The sequence below is a fragment of the Nycticebus coucang genome, chromosome X (genome assembly GCF_027406575.1).
Source record: "Nycticebus coucang isolate mNycCou1 chromosome X, mNycCou1.pri, whole genome shotgun sequence".
NCBI lineage: Eukaryota > Metazoa > Chordata > Mammalia > Primates > Lorisidae > Nycticebus > Nycticebus coucang.
The window spans coordinates 156,713,835-156,740,178 of NC_069804.1; the positions used below are offsets into that span (position 1 = coordinate 156,713,835).

The 26,344-nt window shown below is 38.8% G+C and overlaps 1 protein-coding gene across 8 annotated transcripts in view; it reads left to right on the forward strand.

The window, feature by feature from the left end:
* The window catches only part of OCRL (OCRL inositol polyphosphate-5-phosphatase), a 55,810-nt gene extending 30,207 nt beyond the window's left edge, over positions 1-25,603 (forward strand). For 3 of the 8 annotated variants that reach the window (XM_053580107.1, XM_053580106.1, XM_053580111.1), the window contains exons 16-24: positions 3,911-4,021; positions 4,567-4,732; positions 4,998-5,233; positions 13,558-13,581; positions 17,521-17,637; positions 20,891-20,975; positions 21,594-21,721; positions 22,511-22,622; positions 22,836-25,603. In XM_053580107.1, coding sequence (XP_053436082.1) covers positions 3,911-4,021; positions 4,567-4,732; positions 4,998-5,233; positions 13,558-13,581; positions 17,521-17,637; positions 20,891-20,975; positions 21,594-21,721; positions 22,511-22,622; positions 22,836-22,960 — 1,104 coding nt within the window. In that variant the 3' untranslated portion in view covers positions 22,961-25,603. Of the gene's footprint in view, positions 1-3,910; positions 4,022-4,566; positions 4,733-4,997; positions 5,234-13,557; positions 13,582-17,520; positions 17,638-19,588; positions 20,365-20,890; positions 20,976-21,593; positions 21,722-22,510; positions 22,623-22,835 lie in introns of those variants that run through there. The other 5 variants (XM_053580109.1, XM_053580112.1, XM_053580113.1 and 2 more) reach the window with 5 other exon arrangements.
* The last annotated feature ends 741 nt before the right edge of the window (positions 25,604-26,344 follow it).

A 26,344-nucleotide genomic window follows, 5' to 3' on the forward strand; every position in this document is an offset into this window, starting at 1 on the left:
TAACTCCCAACTTTCCAGTACCCTGCAATGCCTCTATAGTTCTAAAGCAGCAATCCCCAACCTTTTTGGCACCAGGGGTCAGTTTCATGGAAGGTGATTTTTCCAAGACTCCTGGAGAGGGGATGGGATGGGACTGGAGGTGGAGCTCAAGAGATAGGCTTTGCTGCTGGTCCACTTCTCTCACCTCCTGCTGTGCATCCAGGATCCCTAACAGGCCACAAACCAGAACCTTTTTGGCACCAGGGACCAGTGTCATGGAAGACAATTTTTCCTTGTACTGGGAAGATGGGTGGGGATAAGAGATGGGACAGGAGGCAGAGCTGAGAAAGTGATGCTGTGCAGCCTAGTTCCTAACAGACCACAACCAGTACTGGTCTGTGGCCTGGGGGTTAGGGACTACAGTACTAGCGTACTTATTGACTAAATATGCCTTCAGATACTACTTATTGCCCATCTAATTTCTAGTTTGTACTTGGGGACTGCCCTCTTTTCTTCATTTGAATTCTCTTAGTCCATTTTAAGGGGATATCTTTCCCCAAACAGTAACTTCTTTGGTTTATCAGCTGTACTTGGCTTTTTATGTGTGTATTTCTTTTCAGAACTTTGGAATATTTTTAATACTCCATACACATTAATACAGTGCTCCCTGTGAGATATTTAAAACTTTTCCAGGCTTCCTATATATTTTTATATATCTCTAATAAATATTTACCTCTCTAGTTTTTAATGATTTTTAAATTGCACATCAATTCAAAAGTGCTTTTTCTTTAAAATAAAAAATTTAAAAGCAGAATTTATAGGTAAGGCTGAAGTTCTAAGTTTTATTCTATCTCCTACTCTCAACTTTGCCTAAACTCCCACTCCCCAGCCAGGCCCCCTACCCTTGTGAGTTTATGTCTTTCTATTTCAATGCTGTCCAATAGGCCTTTCTGTGATGATGGAAATGTCCTATATCTATGTTGTACAGTGCAGTAGCTACTGGCTGCAGGTGGCTATTGATTGCTTGTGGCTAGCATAACTGAAAACTGATTTTTTTTTTTTTTTGAGACAGAGTCTCATTTTGTTGCCCTTGGTAGAGTACCCTGGCGTCGTAGCTCACAGCAACCTCAAATTCTTGGGCTCAAGAGATTCTCTTTCCTCAGCCTCCCAAGTAGCTGGGACTACAAGCAACCACCACAACACTGGCTATCTTTAAAGACAGGATCTTGCTCTCACTCAGGCTGGTCTCGAACCTGGGAGCTCAGGCAGTCCACTCACCTCGGCCTCCCAGAGTGCTAGGATTACAGGTGTGAGCCACCACACCTGGCCTGATTTTTGATTGTATTTAATTTTAAGTAATTTCGATTTAAATGTTCCTATGTGGCTTGTAGCTCTTGTATCAAACAGTACAGTTCTTGACCTTTAAATGTGCTTTTCTGTTTACCCATAGACAATATTGTTTTGTATGTAGATATGTATGTGTCATGAATTGTTTCATACATATGTGTTGATCTGTAACTTTTTTAATTCAGCAGTGTGTCTTGGAACACTATCCATGTTATTATATACAGCTCTAACTCATACTTTTTTCTGAATTCCTAATTTTGTCAGTAATTTCCTTTTCTGAAATGGATATATTAGGTGGTAAAATTCTTTGGGGTTTTCCCCTCTCATTATCCTTGATGTGCCATAAGTGCTGTGATCATAATAATCCACTGAGGAAAGGTTTGATTTTATTGAGTAACCACTCCCTATTTTGGACTCTTGGGCATGCTATGATTAGTGCTTTAAAAACCACATTACATTTTCACCACCATTGGCACCAATGACTGTTAACAAAGGAGCCAAGTGCACTGTGGCCACTTAATTTCAAAAGACTTGCTGTGGGCTGGCTGAGATTAAGCTGAGATAGAGTTTCACTTGCACTTCCTACTGTGATCTGCTGCATTGGTTCTGAGACTTCAGTGGACATAAAAATTAAGAGCTTTAAAAAAAGTGGAGCTACATGGGCCCTTCTCCTAGAGATTGTGATTAATAGGTCCAGGAAGCTGTGCTTTTAAGACACATCCACGTTTATTCTGTCATGTACCTAGTATTTTGGAAAAAGTCTTAACACTAGCCATCAGTAAGTCACCTTTGGTATTAACTATGACAGTGAGCAAGTTTGTTGATCATTTGTATCTTGGTATTCTCAATTGTCAGAAAAAAATATTCCTTGCTTTGGGGTAGCCTTGCATATTATGAAAATAAAAAGACATAAAATACATGGAAGTAAAAAATTACAAAATTTTGTAAAAGTATAAAATTCATCTTACCCTAACATTATAGCATAGACCCTGGTGACATTAAAGTGATTGATTGCTTGATTCTTAGTTCTTAAGAGCTATAGTTCAAATATGTAAAAGTCTGAAATATTTGATTCAGCTTTTATGTTATTATTTTCCACATCTGCTTAAAACCTTTGCTGCATACATCAATATTTTTATTTTTTTAGTATGGATTTTTTATTAAGTTTTCTGTTTTTAAAAAGAAACTTATGTCCCAAGTTAAAATTCTATGTTTATTATGTTAATCTTTGGTGTCAGTTTGGATGGAGTTTTAATATTTAAAAACATAGCTGGGGTGGCGCCTGTGGCTCAAAGGGGTAGGGCACTGGCCCCATATGCCAGAGGTGATGGGTTCAAACCCAGCCCCAGTCGAAAAAAAAAAAAACTGCAAAAAAAATGTAGTAAAAAACATAGCTGTATCACGAAGCTGAAAGTACTTTGTCAGGTGGGAAATTTTGTGATCAGTCACTGAGATAAGTTGTTTGTCATCATGGTTTTACTCTAGTCTATGACACTTTGTGCCAGCTGTTTTCTAAAATGGCCATAGGTTCCATTTACTAACATGCCTTTGCTATTATATAATATGAGCAATGATATGATTCTTGGCATTGTGCCTAGTAGCTAATAGAGTTAAATTCTTCGATCATATTTTATACTGTTTCACTATTTTATGATGATTATTAGAAACAGTAATGAGTATATTTTAACACTCAATTTTGTGCAATGCATTAAATCATTTTTACCACAACCATCACATTTTCTCTACCACCAAATGACTTAACAATGAAGCAAGAAAATATTTTTACCAAGTATTTGGGCCAGGCTTGGTGGCTTATGCCTATAGTCCTAGCACTCTGGGAGGCTGAGACAGAAGGATCACTTGAGATCAGGAGTTCAAGACTAACCTGAGCAAGAGCGAGACCCTGTCTCTACCAAAAATATATAGAAACTTAGCTGAGCATGGTAATATCTACCTGTAGTCCTACCTACTGGGAGGCTGAAGCAAGAGGATCACTTGAGCCCAGGAATCTGAGGTTGCAGTGAGCTATGGTGATGCCACAGCACTTTAGCCAGGTCAACAGAATGAGGCTCTGTCTCAAAAACTGTATATATTCTTAACTAAATATTTATTATTGTCAAGCTTCTTAACATACAAGTTTAATTTTTCCAGGATGTTAGCCAATTAACTTTACTTTTAAAGTATGTGTTTCTATAATGCTTAGTCAATGTATGTGTGCTTTAGTGACTTTTAAAAGAATCGTTAAATACTCTTAAAGAGGTACACAAAAAGAGAGCACGTAAAACTAAAAGAAGTTTTGGGCAGCGCCTGGGGCTCCAAGGAGTAGGGCGCCGGCCCCATATGCCAGAGGTGGTGGGTTCAAACCCAGCCCCAGCCAAAAACAAAAAAAAAAAAAGTAAAAGAAGTTTTCTTTCAGGTGAAGGTTGTGGATAAAGTGAGTTAACAGAAAGTATTTGAAGTGATGTTTGCATTTCAGTTTATTTTAAATGATTTGTGTAATAACCAGTTTTAAATTGTTAGGTAATCTCAAAGTGAGTTGAGCTAGGATCATGTAAGACTAAAGGGAGAGTTCATTTTCTTTCAGGTGAAGGTTGTAGATGAACGAAGATATCGGAAAGTCTTTGAAGATAGCGTACGCATCATGGACAGAATGGAGAATGACTTTCTTCCTTCTTTAGAACTCAGTAGGAGGGAGGTGAGTAAAAATACCTGGCTTCCCCCTTTACTGCCCATTGCGATTAGCACAGAGGAAACCACAGTACTTAGAAAAGGCAACATGGCAAAGTGGTTAAGATAGTGTGTGCTAGAATCAGATTGCCTCCATTCCAATGCCAGCATTGTCATTTAGGAGAAATATGACCACAGGCACATAGTAAGCCCTCAGTTGTTAGCCGTACTTACTTAATTTTTCAGAGTTGATGGTTAATTCATATCTCAGAAACCAGGACTTGGTCACAGGATGAATGCCCTGGACCAAGGTTGGGTTACCTTCTTAGCATCCCAGGAATGATCTCAATAGCACATAAGTAGCAAAAGCCACCTAACTCCTTCTCTGCTGGTGTGAGTATAATAATATATGAAAGTGGGTGGTATTATGAAGCTGGCTCAGATGGTGAATGTATATGGCAATTGCACACCTGGTTAATAATTACCTTATTCTTCATATCCTCTATGGAATAATCCAACTGACTGACTTCCCCTACTAGTGATGCATGTTTGTGTCTGTCTGTTATTCCCCAGTTTGTGTTTGAGAATGTGAAGTTTCGGCAACTACAAAAGGAGAAGTTCCAGATCACCAACAATGGACAGGTTCCCTGCCATTTTTCTTTCATCCCTAAGCTTAATGACAGCCAATACTGCAAGCCATGGCTTCGGGCTGAACCTTTTGAGGGCTACTTGGAGCCAAGTGAGTTTTCCCTTTACCATTGTCACTGCTGGTGATTTACCATCTCCTCATGACTTCCATTCCTCTGGTTTAACTTCCTGTTTTCTAACCACATGTCTCTTACCTTCACTGTCATTATATTGGTGATACTTCTTTTGTGAGCCCAATCTCTTCCCCTTCATTCCTTAATGATTTTTCAGAGGACACGTGTTCTGTTGGTCTCATACCCTTTTTTCTTTCCCACTGGAGGTTTCTGTATTACCAGGTATCATCTCTTACATTTCAGATGAGACAGTGGACATTTCTCTTGATGTATATGTCAGCAAAGACTCTGTGACCATCCTGAACTCTGGAGAAGATAACATTGAAGATATTCTTGTCCTTCACCTGGATCGAGGCAAAGATTACTTCTTGACCATCAGTGGAAATTACCTCCCAAGTTGTTTTGGCACATCCTTGGAGGCTTTGTGCCGAATGAAAAGACCAATCCGAGAAGTTCCAGTTACCAAACTCATAGACTTGGTAAGAAACATCCTAAGACTTAAACCTCCTTTACATAAAGTTTTTGCAATACTTAAGTGATGTCTTCATTATCTCTGTGTTTTCTCTCATTTGGAGGGGCAGTTGGCTGTCAAATAGTAAAGAAGAAAGTCACTTTTCTTTACTCTAGCATGGCTTTGATTAGATTAAGCATAAGAGGAAAGAGGAGAGACTAATATGTAGCTGGTTCTTGTTAGGAATATAATAGATAATACTAAGCTCACCAAATAAGCTTAACAACTCCCTTCTCAAAGATGTAATGCCTATTTGTAAAGCTCTTAATACTCTGAAGTCACTTGTATATAAATTAGCATGTACGTGAGGTAAGTGAGGCAGGCATTATTATCCTCATTAAGCATGTAAGAAAACTGAGGTACAGAGACAGTAACTTGCCCAAAGACAAGTACTAGAAGTTAGTGACAAACCCTATCACCCACGTTTTCTGATTTCCAGTCTAATATTTCTCCCTAAACTATTTTATATCTAATCAAAGTAAAACTTCACTGCTTATGGAAGCACAGACCTATGATGGAACCTTGGAGTCAGAATCCTTGGGGAGGTTTATTAGAAGTAAAGGTTCTTTCCCCTTCACTCCTGGCAACAGAATCAAAATCACAGGGTGTGGAGCCTAGGAATCTGCATTTTATCAGCATCCCAGATGATTAAAAGTGTGCACTGAAATTTGATAACTAACTTAATGTGACTCACTTAAGAAAGGAAAGGAGGATGATTTTTCCCACCCCTCCCTTAAGTCAAGCTATAATATTAATGTTCTTAGGAAGGAAGTAGTGCTTATTATTATGTTAAGTAACAAACTGATTTAGTAACAAGTTCATCCTATTAAGAACTTTTCTTCGGGCTCAGCATGGTAGCTCAGGCCTATAATCCCAGCACTTTGGAAGGCCAAGGTGGGAGGAGTTTGAGACCAGCCTGGGCAGCATAGCAAGACCCCCCATCTCTACAAAAAAAAAAATTTTAAAAGAACTTTCCCTTCTAAATGAAAATATTGTTGGATTTGGATGCAAATTTCTTTGGGCTTCAAAAGTATATTCATGGTCTTTTATCAAAGAAAATTAGGTAAAGAGGGGCCCCATGTTATCATTACCATTAATATTCATGTTTTTCCTTTTGGTCTAGCCAGAGCAAGTGATTGTAACATCTAGCAAAGAGGACTAGACCAATAGACAGGCTGCTGCTGGCTTGTCTGAGTGATCTGTTGCCATGGAATTGTTTTAGCTGTGACCCAGATAGCAGATTAAAACACTTGAGTCCAGCCCCAGCATTCTTTCTTATAATTATACGTGTGTCCCTAGAGCCCTCATGACTTAGTGTATTACCTCTGAGAGAAAACCATTTTCTTATTCATATCCTGCCATTCTGCTATTTCCCATGACAATTGTTTTTGCTTCTACAACCATAATTGTATCTTTCAAATTTAGTATTTCACTTTTTAGAATATGTTCTGAATGTTGTTTTCCTTTTTCTTCTACCCCTTGTCCTTCATCCCAAACACTATCTCCTAGCTTTTTTTGTCTCAACTTTTTATTATAAAAAATGTCAAATGTGCAGGAAAACTGAAAAAGCAGTACAATAAGCTACCACATGCCTTATATACATATAAACACTCAGTTTTTTTTTTTTTGCTATCCCATTTGAAATTAGATGGTAATATCATGTCACTTTACCATGAGACACTTCAGCCTTTTCTTAAGAAAAAGGACAAACTTCTATATAAGCACAATACCATTCTTATTCCCAAGGAAGCTAACAGTAATTCATAGTATCATTTAACATCTAGTCCATATTCAAATTTCTCCAATTATTTCAAGAATTTGATTCATGGTTTTTTTAAACCCAAAATCCGATCTGGGTTCATTTAGTATATTTGATGGGGTCTCTGTAGTCTCTCTTAGTGTAATGCAGTTTCCTACTTTTTTTCTTTAATGATACTGACCTTTTTTTTGGAGACAGGGTCTTGCTCTGTCTCTTGGGTTAGAGTGTAATCATCACAGTTTACTGCACCCTCCAATTCCTGAGCTCAAGCAGTCCTGCTTCATCCTCCCAAAGTGCTAGGATTACAGGTATGAGCCACGGCCAGCCACGCTGACTATTTAAGAGTCTAGTGCAATTGTCCAGTTAAGGGTACACCATTTCCTAAATTTATCTGATTGTTTCTTCTTGGTATTTTTTTTAGCTTATTCCTTTTATACTCTTTCCTTCACCCTCATTTCCCGTAAACTGGAACCTAGCTTATTTTTGGTCAAGAGTTGGTAGATGCATTATAATATATTCTTGCCATAATTTTCCCATATTCTGAGGTTGGCCAGAAGGAGGCTAAACCAGTATAAAAAGATTATATCTTATGTAAAATATATTATCATGTAATTCCACCATATTTGTCTATAAATAGAAAGTAGCCAAAATCATTAGAGGAATTAATGGCTCTCTGTAGGTAGCCCTTTTCCTTCTTTTTGTGCATAAGTAATTCAAGGTTAAAAAGAAGAAACCCTGATCATTTTTAATTTCAGAATTGTTGAGTTCATATTAAATCATATGTATTTGGTCATCCTTTATTCTAAGGGTGTCCAACCTTTTTTTTCCCCTGCTGCACATTGGAAGAATAAGTGTTATCTTAGGCCATATAAAAAATATACGAACACTAACAAAAGCTGATTAGCAAAGAAAGAAAAAGTCCATTTTACTTTTCAAGATGTCCAGCACCATAGTAAACAAAATAAGTTCTCACAAAATCAGCATGGGACTCACTGGCTGTATGTTGGGCACAACTGGTTTATTCTTTTAAAGGTTTTATTTTGTAAGATTTAGGGTTCTGATTCTTTTCACAGTCTGTTGAATTTCAGTGTTATTAGATTCCTTTATCTCACTGGTGAGGAAATTATCTATACAGGTTGAATACCCCTTTTTTAAAATGCTTGGGACCAAAAGCATTTAAGATTTGGGAATATTTTCATTTATACTATGTATACTTACCAGTTCAGCATCTGTAATCTAGAAATCTGAAATCCTACAATGAGCATTTGCTTTGAGCATCATGTGGATGTGCAAAAACTTTCAGATTTTGGAGGATTTGGATTTTGGATTTTTGGATTAGAGATACTAACCCTGTATTAGTGTTGGGTAATAAACAAGAAATCCAAAGTAATTAGCACCCCGTCTTTAATACCTTCCCACTCTGTTTTGACTTGATCTTTACCTTTAAAAATGATCCCTAAGTCTAATGCTTGTTCATGTTTTTTTCCCAAGGCCCAAGGTGGTATCTTAAATCTCATGAGGTGATGTTATTAATAATAGTACCTATCCTACATTGTGTTATTTACTCTTAAAATGTTGTTGAAGCCAGAAATGAATTCAGTGTATGTGTGGTCTCTCCACTTACCTGTTTCAGAATGATTCTTATACTACTACCTCTTCCCACTAAATGCAGAATGAAATAACTGGCATAATTCCTCATCATTCTTTTGCCCCTCTCAATAACAGTGACTTTGCCCCTCCTAGAATATGTAGTAGTTGGTATTGGCACAAGTGGGAAACAGACAAGAATACACTGTTTATAATCATCTTTTTTCTTTTTCAGAATTAAGAAAGATTTTTCTGTTGTATTAACTAGCATATTAAGTAGCAAATAATCATCAATATTGATTCATTACCCACTGGATACAGAGTATTATAGAGTTTATGTGAATTCTTCTTAGTTTAGTAATGATGAAGATATACGTGCATGTATAATATGGCTAAATCTTAAATCATGGTTAATAAGGAGTTTGGTTTAGAGATAATTTGAACATTAACTACCTTTATTGGCTAATGGCCAGTGTATTTGGTATGTGAATATTTTGGAAAGTCATTTAAAATGAATGTTATAGAGTTTTTAATTTATATTAACAATAGATTCCTTTACTGTTTACTCAGGCCCTTATATGCTATAAAGCTTATTGATTGATTGACCAGCTAATCCCTATAAAAATCAATCTCAGAATCAGCCTATTTTAGTTTTAATAAATATTTGATGCATGTAACATTAACATGACTTAGAAATAAGTCCAGCAATAAGAATAAAGTAAACTAGGAGAGTGATTTGAGGTTAGTCACAGAAGTATTTTTAGTCAAGTCCGAGTATTAAGAGACATATATTAGTACATTGGGTGAGCTGGCTTTTTCAGGTATAAGGAACATCTTGAATAAAGGGTAGAAGGTGAAAGCAAAAAGACAATGTGTGAAAAAATTTAAGATTTCCCTGGAAAAAGTGATGCGATTTAAGGATAAAAATGTGTGAACCTTGGGTGGCACCCGTGGCTCACTGAGTAGGGTGCCAGCCCCATATACCGGGTGGCAGGTTCAAACCTAGCCCCAGCCAAACTGCAATAAAAAATAGCCAGGCGTTGTGGCAGGTGCCTGTAGTCCCAGCTACTCGGGAGGCTGAGGCAAGAGAATCACGTAAGCCCAAGAGCTAGGAGGTTGCTGTAAGCTGTGATGCTACGGCACTCTACTGAGGGCAACAAAATAAGACTCTGTTAAAAAAAAAAGAAAGAAAGAAAAAGAGGCTCCGCGCCTGTGGCTCAAGCAGCTAAGGTGCCAGCCACATACACATGAGCTGGCGGGTTCAAATCCAGCCCGGGCCCGCCAAACAACAATGATGGCTGCAACCAAAAACAGCCTGTGGTCCCAGCTACTTGGGAGGCTTAGGCAAGAGAATCGCTTGAGCCCAGGAGTTGGAGGTTGCTGTGAGCTGTGATGCTATGGCACTCTACACAGGGCGACAGCTTGAGGCTCCTGTCTCAAAAAAAAAAAAGAATCTGTGAAGCTGGTTAGGCAGGATAAGGGCAGGTGATAAAGTCTTGAAGTCACCAGATGAGCTTGTGCTTGAGCCAGAGGGCACCAAGAATCATCAGAAGGCTTTGATAATTAGTATGAAGTTGTAAATTGATTTATTTAGAGGAACATTCTGGTGTTGCATGTGGAATGGACTAACAGAAAGGAGGCCAGGCTTTTCAACTTACCAGATCTGGTTAAGGGTTTTGTTTGTAAATATAGAGATGGAAAAAGTTGAGGTATGGGTGGAGAAACCATATTTACCTGTGGACATGTCTATTGATTGGGAGAACAATATCAAAAAATTTAGTAAAAGGAATAATTTGTTGATTAATTTGTCCCCTGTGATCTTCTCATTATGTATTTTTTTACTAATTGAACCACCCATTTCTTATCCTGTTAGATGTATGGTTTGTGTTTCTTCTCTGTATTTTATATGAACTAATCCTTTTTAGAACTTCAATTTCTATTAGTTTTCTGCTTTTCATTTTTAAATTTGAATATTCCACCTCTAAATGATTTTTATATTATTTTAGCTGCATTTATTACTGGGAACATTCTTCTAAAAGTGAATGTTGGGGTAAAGAATGATTTGCATTGAATTTGTTATGTGCCAGTGTTGCCCCACTGGAGAAATCCTAAACTAATGCGTGGCTTTCGGCAGAGAGTTGGCCATCTCTACCCTTTAATGTTGATTGAACTGAGTAGTTAGTAGTAGTAATCTTAAGACTAACATAGAAGTTAGCTATTTACTAATGAAGGTTAAGTGATGTTTCTATTTTCAAAATTGAGACCAGGGTTGAATTAAACATAGTTTATATCTACTTTTTTATACCTGCATTCAGGTAACTCAACTCTCAATGCAAATCTCTTACCCTTCCTTCAAAGTCCTTTTGATATTTTTTAAATCATTTTCTCTATATCCATTCATTTTTCCAAAAATGAAATATATTATTTTCCATTATTACTTAAGGTATTTACCCTATCCTGCTTTACTTACCTTGATAGCCTTTGAATGATTCCCTCCCTTCCTCTTTCTCTTTCCACCCTTCCACCTCTACCCACTTTTCTTCACTGCCTTCAGTTTTTCCTATTCAGGGCCATCAGATCAATCTTTCTGTACCTCTGCTTTTAGGGCCCATCAATTCCTTGCCTAAAGGTAGCAGTGGCTCCCCATGCTTGCTGAATACAATCCAAATTCCTTAACCTCTTTCCTTCAAGGTCCCCCAAAGTCTGACTTCAAAAACCTTTTCAAACTTATTTCCTACTGTTTTTCTAAACTTTCCTCATGCTTCCTGTAAACTAGATGTCTAACTTCTTCCTAAACTCACCTTGCAATTTACCTTCTCTGTGCCTTTATTTTTGCCTCTTCTACTTGTAATATTCCCCCCCATCTCTACCTTTAAAAGTCCCTAAGGGCTAGTAACCATTTATTAAAAACTTGTATTTGTGAATTATGGCAATATCAGACTCTAAATTCTGGAACTCCTCACCTCTAGTCAGTTGCAAACCAGGGTCAGGGACAAACCATGTCTTTCTCCTTTATGTATTCTCATTCTCATTTGTCCTCCCCCACAAAGACACGGTGCCTTGTTCTGGTAGATGGCCACTGCTCAAAGAAAATGTCTTTTCATTTTTTAAACTGTTAAAGAAAACTTTGAGGGCCTGGTTTGACAAGTTAATATACAAAATCTCTGCCTAGTTTTACTCATCATACCATGTGTCACATGTTTATTGGAGGGGAAGTATAAAGTATATCAGACAGGCTATACTCTATTTGTTAAAACGTGATCCTGAACTTTACAAGAGGTTGTAGGCCAAAATTATATTAAATTAGATGTTTGGCATTCAGAATTAACTGCACATTAAAAAATGTTATAATTACAGTACTGTAAATATCATGTACCTTATAAAGCACTAGTACTCATCATTTCATGTGATATTTAAATCTAGGCAAACTGACAAAGGTATGTTTAACTCTAAGTATTTAACAATACTAAAAAACCTAATTGCTATACATAACAGTTTAGGGGAAATATATTCAGCATCACCACTTGGAATGCTCAGAAACATTTTTACCCCCACCCTTAGCCCACGTACATCTCAGGCAGTAAGATTGCAATTTCTCCTTTTACTTATCAGACCTGAGATATGTGATTTATACCTGAGTGCTTAGTGGTGCATACTGAGGCTGGGAGGAATCCAGTTGGGAGTTGCTGAGGAGCTGTGAGGAGCTTTAAGAGACTCATACCTTCTGCTGGCATACTGCTTGGTTTTAGGCTGCTTCCTTGTCCCTCTGAAGTAAATATTATTATCCCTGTTTTAGAGATGAAAAAAAACTGAGGCTCTACAAAGTTTGGCAATTTGTGTGAGGTCTATACAAAGTTAATAAGAGGCAGAATGAAGATTTGTACCCAGGACTATGTAACACCAAGTGTCTATACTCTTTCCATTAACCATGCTGCCTGTAAGTGGGGTCTCTTTCTGTTACAGAGAATACATTCTCACAGCTTCTCACAGCCTCTCCATTCCAGGAAGCAATCATATTGTCCATTTTGAGTTGTCCAAGTTAACATAGGTGATAATGACTATTAAGTTGGTCATACCTGGGTTCTAATCTTGATTCTGCCACTTACTCCTTAATAGTAATTGTGACTTTGGATAAGCACTTTCCACAGTTTCTGGTACATGGCAGACGTTTCCTAAATAGTGGTAGTAGTTATTGTTGCTCTCATAATTATTGGATTGTAATAATAGCATAAAAGATAGTAATATTTAAAAAGTAACTTCTTCCCTCCCCTTCTCCCCTGCTTCTCTTTTCTCTTATCCCCATAAGAGAAAAGGAAAATAAATAGGGGACAATGATGGATCTTCTGATCACAAAGGTCTAAAATGAAATTCATTCATAGTTCAGAGGAACCTTTAAATCTAGGTACTCTGGGGGCCTTTGAGGAGGGAAGTGGGCATAAAGAGACAAAAGGGAGTCTGGGATACTGCTTAGGTGGCTAGCTGTGGTGAGAACAGCATGGAAAGGAGAGCAGCTTTATTATATCCTTACAAATGGCCACTGTCAGGCCCAGAACAACATTCTTTCATCGAGGTGGTCAGAAGTCACACAGTACAAAGGCAGGGCCTGCTTCCAAGCAGCAAATAAACAGGAAGAAACATCAATGGGCATTTGTCTCTGTCAGTTGGCGGCTGCCAAAAGGAGTAGAAGTCTAAGACTATACATGTTTCTTGAGTGATAATCTCAGTAAACTATACAAAAATTTTAATGTGCATTATAGGGTACTTTGCATATGGAGAATGTATTCCATTTTCAGTAGTCATAATTTATTTGAAGGAGTTCATAGTTGTTTAAAGCATATGTATCTGGTAATCTAGTGAGTTCTAATACTGATCTGTTTCTAATTCTGTAAATTAATTCTAATCATTTTCTATCTGCCAATGACTTTCTTTTCCTGCTCTGCTCTCAGGACGAAGACAGCTTCCTAGAAAAGGTAATGCTATCCATTGGTGCTTATAAGAGTTTTCCTTATGCTTGATTAACACTTAAAACTGTGGTCCTTGGAATTTGTCTCTAGGCATTTCCATATCAGAGAACTCTGATTTGGTCATAATCCCCTACAGTCCTTCCAGCTGTCTTTAAGTATATGCAAAGTACAGGAAAGATGTTTATTACACCAGTCAAGTTACTGAGACTCAGTACAATAAAAGCAGTAGGACTCAAGGTTCCATATTTGTGTTTTTGAAATAAGAACTACAGAGCTGTCTTGATATATCTGAAAGCTCATGAATTAGAGGAGGGTACCAGCTAGCTGTCCTCTGTTTCTAATGACAGTATAACCATCCATAGATTTCTGTTGCATTAAAAGTTATTTGGTGTTGGGAGATGCCTGTGGCTCAGTGAGTTGGGCACCAGCCCCATATACCGAGGGTGGCAGGTTCTAACCTGGCCCCAGCCAAACTGCAACAACAACAAAAAAAATAGCCGGGCATTGTGGTAGGCGCCTATAGTTCCAGTTACTCGGGAGGCTGAGGCAGGAGAATTGCCTAAGCCCAGGAGCTGGAGATTGCTGTGAGCTATGACACCACAGCACTCTACTAAGGGTGACAGAGTGAGACTCTGTCTCTAAAAAAATATATATATATTTGGTGTTAGTGGTAATAGCAATTAATTACTGAAAAAGTACACAGATACAGTTAAGAAAGAGAGCATAGAATAGAATCATGGACCTGATTGAGATCATAAGGGATCATCTGGTCCAGCCCTCTGCCTTCAGACAGGGTAAGGTATTTTCTCCATTTTAACAGAAAAGACAACCAAGGCGCTTTCAGTTGAGAAACTTGGTAAGGTAGTACTGCTCCTGACAGCAGAAGTGTAGAGTGGAAGGCACTGCAACCCAGGTCTCCTGATTGCCCAGCGAAGCACCCCTTCTGCAATACCTCACTGCCTCTCTATCGTCAAACTGAGAGTACCTGGCTCCATACAGGACTATCAAGTAGAGAAGCAGGAAATTAATAAACACTCCTGAAGTACTTATAAGAGTATTTGATGGATGTTCCCACTGGTGGCGTTTAATGCATTTCAGTGATGGGGATAGCATACTGTTTTTGTGCTTCAGTTGTTATCACAAAGATTATGAAGTGTGGGCTTATTAGGCACTGAACATGTCTTGTTGAAAGAAGACAATCTGAGTTCAGAATTATTTGTGAATTTTTTTTTTTCTGAAACAGTGTCTTACTTTGTCACCCTCCGTAGAGTGCTGTGGCATCATAGCTCACAGCAACCTCAAACTCTTGGGCTCAAGTGATTCTCTTGCCTCAGCCTCCCAAGTAGCTGGGACTAAAGGTGCCTGCTTCAACACCCAGCTATTTTTAGAAACGGGGTCTAACCCTTGCTCAGGCTGATCTTGAACCCATGAGCTCAGGCAATCCACCCGCTGCAGCTTCCCAGAGTGCTAGGATTATAGACATAAGCCACTGCACCAGGCCTCTATTTATGAAATTTATAAAAGTATTGTTTCTTGTGCATGAGCATTCTCTAGACTTCATGGACACACATGTGACATTCTTTATTATCACACATGAATTTCAAAATGGATAGTGAATGATGTATATAACCTACTGACATTTCATTAACCTTTTTAAACCACTAAACTTTAAGACAGCTCTGTTTCCCAGCCCTTCCCTGTTAAGAGCAGTTCATGTTCTGTCTTTTTATCTTGGGCAATGCCTTGTGTTGCCTTAATACCTTAGTACAGGTAGAGCTCTAGTTAGATGTCAGATTTTTTTTTAAAGTACATGAATCAGTGCTGAATAATTTATATATGATAAGTTTGGAGACATCTGCTAAAGAATCTACACATGGGTTGTATTTGGTCCAGAAAGTTAGCATAGTGCTTTATGGGCAGTGTTTTGGCTAAGGTATAATGTGGATGCCTGGATTTAATACTTGAAAATGGAAAGAAGTCAGTGAATAAGCCACTGATAGAAGTTCTGGCAACCATAGGGAACATGAACAAGTGATAGAATCCCAGAGAAAGAGAAGAAGCAAACTGTACAAAAAAAAAAAAAAAAAAGATTTTAAATGGTAACCAACTGTCATACTCCTTACTGTAAGAACGAAAAAAAAAAAAAAAAAGGGCAGTGCCTGTGGCTCACTGGGTAGGGCACCGGCCCCATATACCGAAGGTGGCAGGTTCAAACCTGGCTCCAGCCAAACTGCAACAAAAAAATAGCCGGGCGTTGTGGCAAGCGCCTATAGTCCCAGCTACTCAGGAGGCTGAGGCAAGAGAATCGCCTAAGCCCAGGAGTTGGAGGTTGGTGTGAGGTGTGTAACACCACAGCATTCTACCAAGGGCAATAAAATGAAACATTGTCTCTACAAAAAAAAAAAAGAAAGAAAGAAAAATAGATTTTAAATGGTAATCAACTGTCATACTCCCTTCTCTTCCTCATTCTCTTAGAAAGGCTTTAAAAGGTCATCGCTGCTTATTAAAGTACACAGTGTTAAGAAGAGACCTCAGCTTGGCCATACTGTACATCGTCTCTGTGAGAGTAGTAAAATACTCAATTTTCTTTCCTTTAAAGCTATGTGGCTGGGGCTCATGGATGGAATTTATGGGTTGCACAGTGTTGAACAAGAATTTCCTGAAGTTAAACATACAGAATGTATGACCTTAAGCTGGAAATAGCGGAGAGAGGAGTATATAAGAGCTTGGTCATCGTTTTCTCCACAAAGATTTTGCTGAAGGCTTCCTTCAAATGCCTTTACTATTTCAAACATCTTTTTTTCATGTAATTTATATTTGATTACATAAACATAAGACAACGAAGTTTATTTCCTAACCATTTTCAAATTTAAATTATTCACCGGTCTAATTTATGTCACTTCTGGATTTTTCTCTTAATGTTCTTTCAGAACAATCTGATAATAGAAAGTTAGATGAAAGGCCAAAAAGCCCTCAGAAATTTGTGTTGAGCTATTAATTAGTAACTTCTGGATTCGGACTCTAGACTTTTCATGGTATTTCTGTCTTTTGCTTTGCTGTCTTGAGTTTACTATTTTTAGATCTTAAAGCTTATGAGTTTTGGTGACTTAAACAGAGAAAATTGCCATCAAGTCTAAGGTATTCATGTATGTGGGTCTAATATGGAAAATTGTTTAATTCCTGAGGGCCAAGAAACTTAGTTTAAATCAACAGTGAAAGCAGTACTATTTGTGCCAAGATCTGAAGAAAGAGTAAGTTAAAAGTAAACAAAAACCTAAGCGTAGACCCTGGTCTCTCAAGTATTATATTGATAATGAAATTTAATGGTCTGTAAGTCACCGGTGGTGTGTAGACTTATACTGTGACTGTATCACTGGAACCCTGGTTCCCAAGGATTTAAGACACAATGTAACCATATGATAAAAATTGTAAACCCAGGACGGTGCCTGTGGCTCAGTGAGTAGGGCACTGGCCCCATAAACTGAGGGTGGCAGGTTCAAACCAGGCCCTGGACAAACTGCAACAACAACAACAACAAAAATAGAAAATAGCTGGGTGTTAGGGTGGGCGCCTGTGGTCCCAGCTACACGGGTGGCTGAGGCAAGAGAATCGCCCAAGAGCTGGAGGTTGCTGTGAGCTCTGATGCCACAGCACTCTACCGAGGGCAACAAAGTGAGACTCTGTCTCAAAAAAAAAAAAAAAATTGTAAACCCAAATGAAATGTTTAACAATTCAGTGAACCATTTAGGAGAGGAGGTGCTTTATCTCTGGGAATCAGTATCAAGTGCCTTCTGAGCAGGGCTGTCCCCAGTGAGAAGAAATGAAAAATCTTAAGAGATGAAGATCACATTGTACCCACATGACCAGAATTTGAAGGAGATTAAATTACACAGAGAATTCTTTATTCTAAGATTACTTTAGTTCTCATCCCCTTTCATCTCTCAGGAGAAATCTCTTCTGCAGATGGTTCCCTTGGATGAAGGTGCCAGTGAGAGACCTCTTCAGGTCCCCAAGGAGATCTGGCTTCTAGTAGATCACTTATTCAGATATGCCTGTAATCAGGTAAGTGAGACTAGACCTTCCCTGCAACTTTGGAAGGTGTGCAAGTCCTGTAGGAAATTATAATACCTCATGCCAGTGTAGTGCTTTTAACTTGGCCAAGCTCCCTCCACATAGCAGCACTGTCTGATTACCTGGGCAGGTGGAAATATCCCTATTCATAAATATGATAGCTGAAGCATGTGTGCTAAGTGTTTACCTACGATGCCAGTGTAAGTGTAGTGGCAGAGCCAGGGCCAGAACTAAGAATGCCTGTCTCCTGGCTGCAAACTATTTTCCTCTGGACAGCTTTGTACCTGAGTCAGTAATGTTTACTTTAGCTGTTACAGATTTTAAAATCCAAAGCAGACTTTAAGCCCATTTCTTTAACTTGATCCTGATTTTTCTTTTAAATCCTATTTAAAATACTAACCATCCAACCTAACCGGGAAAAAAAGAGTAAAATCTCTAATTTCATCGATCAGAAATGTAAAGATGAAATAACAACAGACCCCTCAGAAACTAAAAAAATCCTTAACACTCTTTGTAGATGACATGATCGTATATCTGGAAAACACCAGGGATTCTACTACAAAACTTTTAGAAGTGATCAAGGAATACAGCGATGTCTCAGGCTACAAAATCAACACCCATAAATCTGTAGTCTTTATATATACCAACAATAGCCAAGCCGAAAAAACAGTCAAGGACTCTATTCCTTTCACAGTAGTGCCAAAGAAGATGAAATATTTGGGAGTTTATCTAACAAAGGATGTGAAAGATCTCTATAAAGAGAACTATGAAACTTTAATAAAAGAAATAGCTGAAGATGTTAACAAATGGAAAAACATACCATGCTCATGGCTGGGAAGAATCAACATTGTTAAAATGTCTATACTACCCAAAGCAATATATAATTTTAATGCAATTCCTATTAAAGCTCCATTGTCATATTTTAAATCTGGAAAAAATAATACTTCGTTTTATATGGAATCAGAAAAAACCTTGAATAGCCAAGACATTACTCAGAAATAAAAACAAAGCAGGAGGAATCACACTACCAGACTTCAGACTATACTATAAATCCATAGTGATCAAAACAGCATGGTACTGGCACAAAAACAGAGAAGTAGATGTCTGGAACAGAATAGAGAACCAAGAGATGAACCCAGCTAATTACTGTTATTTGATCTTGGACAAGCCAATTAAAAACATTCAGTAGGGAAAAGATTCCCTATTTAACAAATGGTGCTGGGTGAACTGGCTGGCAACCTGTAGAAGATTGAAACTGGACCCACAACTTTCACCATTAACTAAGATAGACTCTCACTGGATCAAAGATTTAAACTTAAGACATGAAACTATAAAAATACTTGAAGAAAGTGCAGGGAAAACTCTTGAAGGAATTGGCCTGGGTGAATACTTTATGAGGAGGACTACCCAGGCAATTGAAGCAGTATCAAGAATACATTACTGGGACCTGATCAAACTAAAAAGCTTCTGCACAGCCAAGAACATGGTAAGTAAAGCAAGCAGACAGCCCTCAGAATGGGAGAAAATATTTGCAGGTTATACCTCCGATAAAGGTTTAATAACCAGAATCCACAGAGAACTCAAATGTATTAGCAAGAAAAGAACAAGTGATCCCATCTCAGGGTGGGCAAAGGACTTGAAGAGAAATATCTCTAAAGAAAACAGACACACTATCTACAAACACATGAAAAAAAGCTCATCATCCTTAATCATCAGAGAAATGCAAATCAAAACTACTTTGAGAATCACCTAACCCCAGTAAGAGAAGCCCACATCACAAAATCCCAACACCAGAGATGTTGGCGTGGATGTGGAGAAAAGGGCACACTTCTACACTGCTGGTGGGAATGTACACTAATACGTTCCTTTTGGAAGGATGTTTGGAGAATACTTAGAGATCTAAAAATAGACCTGCCATTCAATCCTATAATTCCTTTTCTAGGTATATACCCAGAAGACCAAAAATCACAATATAACAAAGACATCTGTACCAGAATTTATTGCAGCCCAATTCATAATTGCTAAGTCATGGAAGAAGCCCAAGTGCCCATTGACCCACGAATGGACTAGCAAATTGTGGTATATGCATACCATGGAATATTATGCAGCCTTAAAGAAAGATGGAGACTTTACCTCTTTCATGTTTACATGGATGGAGCTGGAACATATTCTTCTTAGCAAAGTATCTCAAGAATGGAAGAAAAAATATCCAATGTACTCAGCCCTACTATGAAGCTAATTTATAGCTTTCATATGAAGGCTATAACCCAACTATAGCACAAGAATATGGGGAAAGGTCCAAGGAAGGGGAAGGGAGGGGGGAGGTTAGAGTGGAGGGAGGGTAATTGGTGGGGCCACACCTACGGTGCATCTTAGAATCGGTACAGGCGAAAACTGCTAAATGCAGAATACAAATGACTAAATACAATAACTAAGAAAATGCCATGGGTGCATCTCATAAGGGTACATGTGAAACTTAGTAAATATAGAATATAAATGTCTTAACACAATAACTAAGAAAATGCCAGGAAGGCTATGTTAACCAGTGTGATGAAAATGTGTCAAACAGTCTATAAAACCAGTGTATGGTGCCCCATGATCTTGTTAATGTACACAGCTATGATTTAATAATAATAAAAAAAGAAAATGCCATGAAAGCTACGTTGAACAGTTTGATGAGAATATTTCAGATTGTATATGAAACCAGCACATTGTACCCCTTGATTGCACTAATGTACACAGCTATGATTTAACAATAAAAAAAAAGAAAAAAAAATCCCAACCCATTCCACCCAAAAAGAAAAATTTCTTGGGACCAAATTGAAATGTAATATTCTCTTATCAACTAAAGAGTAATATAACTTGAAAGCAAGAATTAATATGAGCATGCAGTTTACTCCTTCCCCAGGGTTTAGTTAGTATTAGCATTTGAATGTGATTAGGACTCTGCCTTCTGCTTCTTCTCAAGAGACTAAAGGTGGAACACCTGGTTTCCTAATTTAGCCATCTAGTCATATTTATTAGGTATAGGCTAAAACCTTTGAAGACTATTTTATTTGAAATAAAATTTTAACATAGACATTATGTTGGGTAAAGGTGATATTTTTACACGTCCATTCCTAATCATTAATATGCATATCACCCTTCCCTTTTGTTTTCTGCTGCTTTTCTAATCCCTGGGTTATCTTTAGAACCATAGGGTTGATTATCTTGTCTGTTCACTTCATTCTTACTTCTTTGCTAGGAGGACCTATTCCAAACCCCTGGAATGCAGGAAGAGTTACAGCAGATCATTGACTGTCTGGATACTAGCATTCCTGAGACAATCCGTATCCTTTTCTACCCAAGGTTTAAGAAGCTGGATGAGTACTTGGCCAAACTCTTCTTTGTACGTACATTTGATTTTTGTGCTTCTATGTTTATTTTCTTTGTAATTGTATTTTATTATAAGATAATCACTATTCAGTTGTTTCTCAATTTCCTTTCAGGAACTTTTGACCTCTCTCTGTATCAGGTTCTTACTAAAAGGAAGCAAGGCTTTTAATAGGTTTTTGGTAAGAAGCATGGAACATAGAAGCCACAACACTGATGCTGTTCTCCTTCAGGCACTCGATGACTCTTGCCACCACATGTATTGTCACTAGGGCAAGAAGAAGGATTGGATACCTTGGCAACTGGTTTATAGGACTGGTCTAGTGTGAACTCTTACTCTTTAGGCTATATTCCCCCTGACTCTAAAGTTTGGCCAAGGCTCCAAAGAGTCTTTGACCAGTTCTGTAACAACTGAGCTGCAGAGTACATGGGCCAACAAACTTCCCTAATTAGGATCAATGTGCCTTGAATAGGAGGGAGGAAATAGTCCCTGCAGGAGCTTGAGGAAGGGAACCAATCAGGTTTCTGTGTGGCCTTTCTCCTGGAGCCCCTTTCCCTTGACTTAGTTGATTCAGCTGGCAGTAATCACTCTGTAGCTGAAGCACTCCTCATTTTCCTGGAAGCCCTACCAGAGCCAGTCATCTGTTATGAGCTATATCAGCGATGTCTTGATTCTGCTCATGATCCCCGGGTCTGCCGACAGGTGAGTTTTACTGATCTGAGGCTGTTAGGTGCAGGTTCCCCCATAGAGAAATCATCAATTTTACAAGGCCAGGTAGGCAGCCAGCTGTGAGGTAGGATGGGTGTTCATCTGTTATTCATGGCAGGACAGCATCATTGAGAGTTGAGACCCTTAAATTTTAGGTTGTGTTATTTCCTATTGTATTTACCACCTTTCCCCAGATGGCCTTTTTCTGTTTACAGAAAACATAATGGGGTGGATACCTGTACTCTGGGGTAAAATTGGTGAAGCTGATCATATATGGAATTCTGGCTGACATTAGCAGGAAAGATGGGCTTCACTTGGGAGCCTTTCTTCTGTGTGTGTTTTTAAACCTGAAATGATTTTGGTGCACAATAGCTGAGACTACCTGTGATTAGACTAGTGAGTATTGGAAGGAGGACCTCATGCATGCTAAGTGACGTTGTAGAGAAAACCATTCAGCTTGGTAGATACCATGTCTAGGGAGATGGAAAAAGAACAGATTAACACCAACCTGCCTGTGAGGAAGGGGGTGCGTGTGAATGTGTGATGACCACATGGCCTGATCATTGAGTGAACTGGAGCCAGAGTATGATCATTTTTACTTCAAAGTTACAATTTGGCTTGTATTGTGTTGATCATGAGTAACCAAAAAGGGTAGTGACAGATGAATGGGGTTTTGTAAGGGTTGGATTATAAACTATTTTTATAGCAGCTGTGAATTCCTCTTACTCCATTCTTCCACCTGTTTTCCTCACTGCCCACCCCCTTTTTTAAAAAAAAAAACAGGTGATTTCCCAGCTTCCAAGATGCCATAGAAATGTTTTTCGTTACTTGATGGCATTTCTTCGCGAACTCTTAAAATTCTCTGAATACAACAACGTCAGTGCCAACATGATTGGTAAGAGTGCTCATGAGAATGGCTGCATGGGGGTGTTTGTAAAGGACAGTCTGTGTGCACTGTATACACTGTATACCTTACTGGATGTCTAGGTACATGGCAGTCACTTCCGTCCTACTGATCTCATCCCCAGGGCCCCCAACCCCAAACCCTAAAGTTGTGCTTAGGTTATGCCTGATAAAGGTTTCCCCTTTTCTTTCTCTCACCTTCTAGCTACTCTCTTCACTAGTCTTCTCCTAAGGCCTCCACCCAACCTTTTGGCAAGACAAACTCCAAGTGATCGCCAGCGTGCTATTCAGTTTCTTCTGGGCTTTCTGCTTGGGAGCGATGAAGACTAAGGCTTTTCCTCTTACTACTCTCCGAGATTCTAGAGGTGGAACATCTTGGGCTCCAAGTATTTCAGAATGGTTTTAAAAAAGTCATACCACAGGAAGGGTCTATTGCAGAATTTCAAGTTCTGTTTATAGTGTAAAAGGAAAAGAGTTTCCTAATCCATCTTTTACCGTATCCTTCACACAAAATACTTTTAGACTTACGTTGCCAAGCCAAAGTTACCGTATTTTGGTGTTTTTGTGTTTTCTCTTTATAAGGCAAAGAGATATGTATCTACACTCCTTTACCTAGGGATGTGTTTTTTACCCCCCTATCCAATTGTCGTATTTGTCCTCGGTACCCTAGGCCTAGATTCTGAGATGTTTCCATTCTAGGCCTATAAGCACTACTTGCCGTAGCTCAGACTTGTCTGTAGTCCTTCATATAAAGCACTTTTGACTCAACTTCCTCCCCGTCTCACTCCTTTGCACTCCACTTCCCTCCCCTCGTTCTATAACTTTGAATGAAGTCTGAGTGAGGCTAGTGACTCCTTGGGTGTCCTCAGCAATGAGTTCACCGTGTACATGTGGTTGTTACATGCGTTTGTGCATTTCTACTACAATGGCATCTTTATGTCTCTGTAACATTGGCCTTTTTATGGATCCACATTGAGTGGAACCATATTCTTTTATCTCAGATCACATTTAGTAGCATAAATTACTACTAGTAGGGACTATTAGAAATGACATCCCATTGGTGCCAGAGAATCACAATCAGAATGGGAAGCACTTTGAGTATTTGAAGAGTGAGAGTATTCATGTTTGACAGGTTTTACTTCCCACTATTGCTTTCTTGTCATTCAAATTTTATATAAGGACTAATCCTGGGTGTCAGTGGAATCCATATCCTACTTAGAAATCCACCTCCAAGGCCAGGTGCAGTAGGTAGCTCACACCTTTAATCTCAGCACTCTGGGAGGCCAAGGCAGGAGGATTTCTTGAGCTCAGGAGTTCAAGACCAGCAAGATGAGACCCCATCTTAAGAAAATAGCTGAGCGTTGTGGCAGGCACCTGTAATCCCAGCTATTTGGGAGACTGAGGCAGGAGGATTGCTTGAGCCCAAGAGTTGGAGGTTGCTGTGAGCTATGATGTGACAGCACTCTACCTAAGGTGACAAAGTAAGACTGTCTCAAAAAAAAAAAAAAAAAAAAAGAAAGAAATCCACCTCTAGAGCAACACTTGCACCACAATAAAAAAGGGGGTCTGTTTACCTCAGGTAGGCCTATGTAGAGCTATCACTTCTTCTCACAGCAAGGGTAGTAAGTATGACTCTTAGAACCCATGCGCTGGTATTCTGAGGTACCAAGGAACAGATGTCACCTCCTCCCTCAGCAGGACTGACTCTGGCCTCACCATCATTTCCTGCAAGAAAAAGGTTTTAGAGACTCCCCTTGGCTCTCAGTCACCATGTCCAGTGCTGTTCATAAGACTGATCAGTGTGATCAACCATGTACCTTACCTCACCCACTTAAGTTGACCCTCTGGGCTTTTCATATCTTCAAGCTCTATGGGACAGCCTTTTTTAAAATAAACTGATGTTGATTGACAACAAGCCACCAGCCACTGATTGCAAAACTGCCTGATGCAATTGGCTTCCTCCTGGTTTTCTTCAGTTACAACCTCCCTGAAATGACCCATTCTTGTCTGGTAGCATGCAAGGACCATAACATACAGGATTCTTGAGCATTTACTCCATGACTCTTCTAGTGCATCCAGGCCACCACCACCAAATGACTGTCCAATCCTCCATCTCTTAAAAGTTGAGTTCTTTAGCAAAAAAAAAAAAAAAAAAGGTACGTATCCTGCAATATGCTGGCTAAACCCTTTCCTGATTTAGAGTTATGGAAATAGGAGTCACTACTGATGCCAAATATCTGAAGATATGATAGGTCAGGGGCTGAATGTTGAACTTAAGAATGGCAGACTGAGACCAAAACAGTTTTGTCGTCTCCATTAGGCCAGAAAGTAATCACAACAAGAGGCAGATGATAGACACTGGGAGAAGGTCATAACACAGGGAAGTACCTTTCCTGGGCCCATTTTCTAGTATACTGCTGAACCGGGACCTTTAGGTGATCAAGAGTATGGTTAGTTGGGCCTCTATACAGTATGTGTGCAGCATCCTAGCTCTTTCTCCATCATGTCAAAGCAAGAAGTTGGTTTATACTGCCTCAATCTTTTCAGCTCATCATGGTATGTATACAGGGTTGAGAGTTTTAGACAATCTCTAGATAGGGGAGATAAAACATAGATTGGATGTATGAAATCTGTTTCCCATGGTAGCCTATTCCAGCACCCCAACTTCTAATTTCTAAGTCCTCTAAGGTACTATTTTATAGCTCCTCTGAAGTAAGGATTTCAGATCCAACTGGTAAGGAAGGACTGTGCATCTGTTGGTCTAGGGATGAAATGGTTCAAATCCATTTGGTGACATTGAATTAGTCTCCCTTTTACTGTTTTCTGATTCTTATTCTGCAATCATTTGTTATTATTTCCCCCAAATGTCTTGATCACTAAGCAAAGCTGCTAGTGGGATTCTGTATTTCATGTCATCTTTTTTATTATAATTTATTGCAATTTTTTCTGAATAAATATATGTTGTGTGAAAAAGCAAAGTGTGATCTTGATGAGGAAGAATGAGGAGGGAGGGCTTATGCGACTGGGCCCCACTTTCCTGCAGTCCCCATCAACTGTGCCTATACTGTCATCACCTGTCTTACAGGGAAACATTTATAAGAATTATCAGTATATTTGCCCTCAGAGAAGAAAGAAGCTGTGCATTTTCAGAGTCTAATAAAGAAGTCCCATATTTTCAGAGGCCAGCCAAATACCCTTATTTTAATCCTAATGATTCAGGCAATAAAATAATTCCATTAGATGAAAGATGTTGATTCTTAATGCTCATAAATGACATACTAGGTCAGATCTGTGATCTCCCCAACACCAGAAATCTGATAAAACACTAGCATACACATTTGTGGAGAGCTCAGTTGTCCTTGCTGACGTAGCCTCGGTAGTTTAGACATGTTTTTACATAATACATTTTATAACTTTTGAAAACCAATTTTGATCTTCTATTATCTTTTTGGTTGGTGATGAAGTCCATAAATTTAGTAATTTTTGTTTGTTTGTTTTGCTCTCATCTGAACTCTAACACTTTGAAAGGAAACCCTGATTTCAGCATGGTGCCATTTTCCTCCTGCCAGTCTCTATTATGAATTTGTGGATTCTAATCCCAGTCTCTTGAGACTGAAGAGGCTCAGCTGGAGGTTCCTTTTTTTTTTTTTTTTTTGTAGAGACAGAGTCTCACTTTATGGCCCTGGGTAGAGTGCCGTGGCCTCACACAGCTCA